The 6,110-nt window shown below is 50.1% G+C and overlaps 1 protein-coding gene across 1 annotated transcript in view; it reads left to right on the top strand.

Annotated features, from left to right (window-relative positions):
• LOC118215968 (calpain-15-like) overlaps window positions 1-192 on the top strand; it is a 57,425-nt gene extending 57,233 nt beyond the window's left edge. Inside the window, 1 exon segment of the mRNA XM_035396956.1 lies at window positions 3-192. Coding sequence (XP_035252847.1) covers window positions 3-180 — 178 coding nt within the window. The 3' untranslated portion in view covers window positions 181-192.
• The last annotated feature ends 5,918 nt before the right edge of the window (window positions 193-6,110 follow it).

Raw genomic sequence — 6,110 nt, forward strand, 5'->3', positions numbered from 1 at the left:
AGGCAGGTGCTGGTGGTGCTGTCCCAGCTGGAGGGGAACGCGGGGTTCTCCATCACGCACCGGCTGGCGCACCGCAAGGCGGCGCAGGCCTCCCTGGGCGACTGGACGCCCACCAAGGCCACCCACAGCCCCCAGCTCACCCCCGACATCGACGGGCTCCATCGGCCCCGCCCCCTATGACCCCGGCCCCCACCGGCCCCGCCCTTCTATGACCCCGGCCCCCTATCGGCCCCGCCCCTCTATGACCCCGGCCCCCACCGGCCCCGCCCCTCTATGACCCCGGCCCCCACCGGCCCCGCCCCTCTATGACCCCGGCCCCCACCGGCCCCGCCCCTCTATGACCCCGGTCCCCACCGGCCCCGCCCCCTATGACCCCGGCCCACTCCCTGCTGGGGGAGGGGCGCGGCCCTTCTAACCGGGGCAGGACTTCGGACCGCACGCAGACAAGGGAGGGGAGGGGAGTCCGCCCGTCCCCTCCCGTGGATCTGTCCTCAGAGAGAGAACTGTCGTCCTGCCAAAAAAAAAAAAAAAAAGGCTTTCGGTTTCGTGTTCGCATCCTGTGCATTGTGCTGTTCCAGGCCAGCCGAGGAAGGTGCTTCTCGTCGCAGGGAAGGGGCTATGTTTCTGCATGGAGGGGGGAGTTTTTGGGGGGGGGTTTGGTCAGCCCTCCACCCGCGGCCCCTTTCGGATGGTACGTCCCTCCCGGCCCGCCTTTACGACCCGCCGACCTCCTCCGCCTGACCTCCGCCTGACCTTGGCCCCCGGCGACGGGCCCAACTGCGGCGGCGGGCTTCCAGAAGCTTCCGCCACTTAAAGAAGGCGGAGCCAGCCTGGTCGTCTGCGTATGGGCCTGTCGGTTGTGTCTGGAAACTTTTTTATTTGCTTTTTAATTTTTTTTTGGTTTGTTTTTTTTTTTACTTTATCTTCATTTTTGCAGTTTTGTCTTCGACTTAATCATGTAATTTTTCGGGTTTGCGTGGAGCTCACCAGCTGTGGATCCTCAGGGTCAAACTCCTGGGCGTCGCCCCCTGCTGTGCAGTGACATTACGCAGCTGTACAGTACGTCACCCCAGGAGGGGTGGAGGCTGCTGGGGGCAGGGGGGGGGGGGGGTGGGGGGTGGGGGTGGGGGGGGTTCCGTTATGAGCTTAATAGGTTCTTAATCTGTGGTAATGGGCTGAGGTAGATGGTCACTGTGTTTCCGGTGTGTGGAGACTGCGGGCTAGCGGTGGTAGCCTATCTCGCTACGTCCTCCCTTCGCTGCTGTCGGTTAGCTTTCGCCTGCTCTTACTGGGGCCCGCGTCCTTCCGTATAAATCCCATTAGAGTTCCATTTATTTACCGCCGTTTATAACAGGCCCGTTGCCATGGCACCGGCGGATAGCTGCGAGCGACGCTGCGGGCGCGACCGGTTCCCGAGCCGTTTGTTGACAGCGCGGGCCGCGTCGCTCGTTCGTTTCGCGGCGTTGCATCACCCGCCCCCGCGTGCCCTCGCTCCTCAGCCGAGGCGGCTGCGCCGCATCGCCTGGTCGAGAAGCGCTCGTCCCGGGACAGACGCTCTCCCGCCCGCGCCTCGCGCCCGCCAGCGGCCATCCTCTGCCGGGTTCGATCGGTGGCCGTTTCGCGTGTGAGAGAGGCTGGGCCCGGCTGTGTAATGCAGTCGCCAGGAAACGGAAACTGCGGCGCTCTACGGGGCCCTGGGTCAGCCTTACCATCGCTCACACCGACAACAGGAAGGGGAAGGTCAAAGGTCATGTCACCCTCTCTCACTGTTCACAGGTATTCAGGAACACATCCAAGGTTTAAATATAAATTATGTATAAGCTTGGTGTCGTTAGTAACCAGCACACATCAAACTCTCATTGTGGGGCTGGTCCCCGACCCTGAGCACCATCCCCGACCCTGAACACCATCCCCCACCCTGACCACCATCCCCCACCCTGAGCACTGTCCCCCAACCCTGAACACTGTCCCCTACCCTGAGCACTGTCCCCCACCCTGACCACCGTCCCCCACCCTGACCACCATCCCCCACCCTGAGCACTGTCCCCTACCCTGAACACTGTCCCCCACCCTGAACACTGTCCGCCACCCTGACCACCATCCCCCACCCTGAGCACTGTCCCCTACCCTGAACACTGTCCCCCACCCTGAGCACTGTCCCCCACCCTGAACACTGTCCCCTACCCTGAGCACTGTCCCCCACCCTGACCACCATCCCCTACCCTGACCACCATCCCCCACCCTGAACACTGTCCCCTACCCTGACCACCATCCCCCACCCTGAACACTGTCCCCTACCCTGAGCACTGTCCCCCACCCTGACCACCATCCCCCACCCTGAACACTGTCCCCTACCCTGAGCACTGTCCCCCACCCTGACCATCATCCCCCACCCTGAACACTGTCCCCTACCCTGAGCACTGTCCCCCACCCTGACCACCATCCCTCACCCTGAACACTGTCCCCTACCCTGAGCACTGTCCCCTACCCTGAATACTGTCCCCCACCCTGACCACCATCCCCTACCCTGAGCACAATCCCCAAATGAAAGTGTTTAGTGCAAAATCTAGAAAGGAAATCAAGCTGCTCTCCTCTCACCACTTTTTCCATTCACAAGATGTTTGTTCATTCCAATCAGGTAAACAAACCACTTTTTTGGCAAGTAAACAGAAGTGTAGGACATCAAAAAAGAGATTATCAGTTCTGCAGGGGGATGGAGGGAGTAAGCTTTGATGAGAATTTTGTTAGGAAAGCATTTTTCCTCCTGGAATATTTTACTGGTAAGCAGAGATCCCTGGGCAGAACTGAGCAGAATACCGTATGCTAACATTTGGTGTTTTCAATCAAGTATCTGCATTTATATAAAACAGTTCATTGCAGTTCTCAGCTGACGTTGACTGTGGAATGGCAGAGGTTAAGATTAAGACTTTCGGCAGTTCACCTTTTCCTTAACTGAGTGTAGCAGGTTTTTAAAATAATAATAATAATAATCATCTTTTACCTCTATTTGTTCCTACACAAAATCTGACAGTAGCTGAAAGTAACGACATGTGCATGATTATTTTTTATTTAGTTCCTACTTGAATTTGGTGCACAAATATAAGGACTGAGCGTATTTCAGTTCCGTGAAATGGAGGTCCGTTTGAATGTCTCTGTGTTTCCTTCTTTGCTTGTCTTTTTTTTTTTGGGATGGTGCCATCTCAAAAATGCTGGATTTCGAGCTCCAGAATGTAATGACAGAAGGGTGCTGTGTGGTTTTTTTCTGTGGATGCTAAACAGGGTAACTTATTAATTAAGACTATCCAAACCAGCCTCTCAATCCAAGTCATTTGAAACTTGAATGGAATATATGAAATATTTGGGACGTTTTGCGAAGCGAATACAAGGCTGCTCTTTGTATTTAAAGAAAGATCTTGGTGTTTTCTGCACGTGAAATAGCCATCGCATTAATGTTGTGTTTTGCTCAGTCTCGAGGCCCTGTGTAGTGTTGAATGAATACTGATGACTGTTGTGCAACCTGACAGCCTTGACGCATTAAGACACTCGTGGTTTATACTATGGATGATACGTCTTCTCTCTCTCTCTCCATGTTTTATGGATGAATATGGTAATGATGTTTGTGGGAACCGCAAGAAACCCCGGAGGTTAATCTGCTACCCTCGATGGAAGCTAGAGGATTCTGTGAACTGGGACGCGTGCATGTGTTCGCCAAGATGTTCGAATCGGTGAGACGAACAGAAGCGGTTACGTATGAGCAGAGCCTTGCCCATTACCAATGAACTCAACCCCCCCCCCCCTACGAAAAGCCAACCCACCGCTGTTGCAGCTGATCGTGGTGAAGCACAGGGATTGTACGTCTTTCGTTTGCAAAAACGCTCTGTTCAATTTCACGTCCTTACCTCCTCGTCTTCTGGGTCATCTCATCTGCGGTACGATCGCGTTTGAATGTTAAGGGAAATCTCTGGCTCTCGGCGTGCTTTTTTTGCCACCCTCTGTCGTCAGAGGGCTTGACTTGTCCTTTTTGCTAAATTGTACAGGTACCAACCCTCCTTTGCCAAGCTGTGAATACTTTTATCCTTGGAAAAAAAAAGAATCAAGACCGACGTATGGCAGAACTACAAAGGAACACTTTTTGGGGTGGAGAATTATACAAGGAATATTTTATCCATTTTAGAATACAGAACAATCTATATGTAAAGAATATGTATGTATAGTTAGTTTGCAAACTCAGGTTCCAAAGGACCAAATAAAGGATTTGTTTTTTACGGGCAGGTCTCTGGGTGAGGTTTGATGATTGCATTTCCCCTTCCTTCTCCGTTTCCATTTTCACTTATTCATGAGTCAGGGTGGTTTGGCTCATACCCCCAGCTCTGTCTGCAGTTGAAAATAAAAACACTTGGGATACTTCGGGAGTTTTTATTTTAATCGGCAACACAGAGGCCAAACATAAAAAATAAAGAACATTTATTGTTGAGGGCATCGCAGAAAAAAAAATTCCAGAGGACGCTACAACTACAAGAAAAGTCAAAGTAAATGTCAACGTATTTATTCATATGAACTTAAACTTCTGCAAGCGCTCGAAAGCAAAATATCAGACTTCACAAATATTCTGAGAGCTCCAGAAAAATCACTGGTATGAAATATATGAATTGCCTCAACAGATGCATTTTAATAGTGCGCCTCCACAGATGATCTGTGTAGCCGATAACATCAATCTCAGCCATTCCTTGGCCAGTCACTTCATATGCAAGACACAAGTTTGAGCTTCGACTTCACCGCACTGCTCGGCATGTTCTCCACGCAGCTCCAGTATAATTATATCCACAAGGCTATCGCAGAGAGGCCTCTAATTGGATCCTTTTTTGAGATTTTGATTTTGTGCAGTTGAGAGAGGAGAGAAGCTCCTGCGTTAGAATGCTGGAAGCATACTTGTATGTACTATGGCCCGCGTGACGGGTTACTGATAGTTGGTATTACTGAGATGTGGCTTGGGGAAGGAGACAGGCACGCGTATTATGCAGAGGGGGTATAAACTAATCAAGGAGGACAGATCCAATGAAGGAGATTGGGGGTGTAGCACTTTTAATTAAAGTAAAAATTAATGCGCAGGGAGTTTGGGGAATACTCTCGTCCCCAGCGTGGAGCTCCAAGGCCTCGTTTGTGAAAACGTTCTCGGATATAAACTTTGAAATAGTCTTGAGATCATTTCCCAGGCTGGGTTCATTCTTCATTTGTAAAATTAACTGAGACAGTTGCTTACGGTGGCTTAAAGTGGTGCATCAGCGTCTTGCGCTGTAACGGCGTCTACCCGCTTTAACGGCTAATGCAGTAACATTGTCTTCCTTAATGTAATAACTGCCAGTTAACGTAATAACTTATTATATAACTTGTCTGTAATATAATGTAACAACGTATTACATTAACTGATGGTTTTTGTATAAACCAGAGGTTACAATTTGATGAATAATCTAATACTTCGACCGATAGTGTAATAACATGCCAAATCGGTGTCCAAACATCTTATTTCATATCTAATCGATACTAAGTATCTTGCCTGGGTGGTCCTGGGGTTAAGGTTACTGCCCCCAAAGATTTTAATCTGGTCTAATGCTCTTTGACACATCCCACCCATCTTCTGACTTTTCTGTGTCAATCACACTGTTATGATCACTCTCAAATGTTCTACTCACCCACTGTGGAAGCCCTGTTGGAAACCCTGAAAAAGTGCCAAACTCTCAGTGCTGTGTAGGACAGTCAAGGTGGCATACCTGCCATCTCATTCTCAATGTGTGCAGCTAAACCCACAGTTTCCCCCCAGTTGTGTCCTTGGTCACGAGCCAAATCACATGATATTTTAATGCGTTTAATTATCAGTTCGTCAACATCTGCAGTAGGTGTGAAAAAACATAAATATATTGCCGTAGAGCTTTCACTAAATTTTAAGGGGACAACAACCAACTTTCACACTCCTTGGGGGAGGGATGGGATCACATTACCCCATTCACATTTATGGGTAAAGTATTTCCCCAATAAAATAAGACAATTTACAAGAAAAACAGTAGAATGTTCCAAGTCCATTGTAATAGTAAATACTATCCTTTGAAGAAAAA

The sequence above is a fragment of the Anguilla anguilla genome, chromosome 17, assembly GCF_013347855.1.
Source record: "Anguilla anguilla isolate fAngAng1 chromosome 17, fAngAng1.pri, whole genome shotgun sequence".
NCBI lineage: Eukaryota > Metazoa > Chordata > Actinopteri > Anguilliformes > Anguillidae > Anguilla > Anguilla anguilla.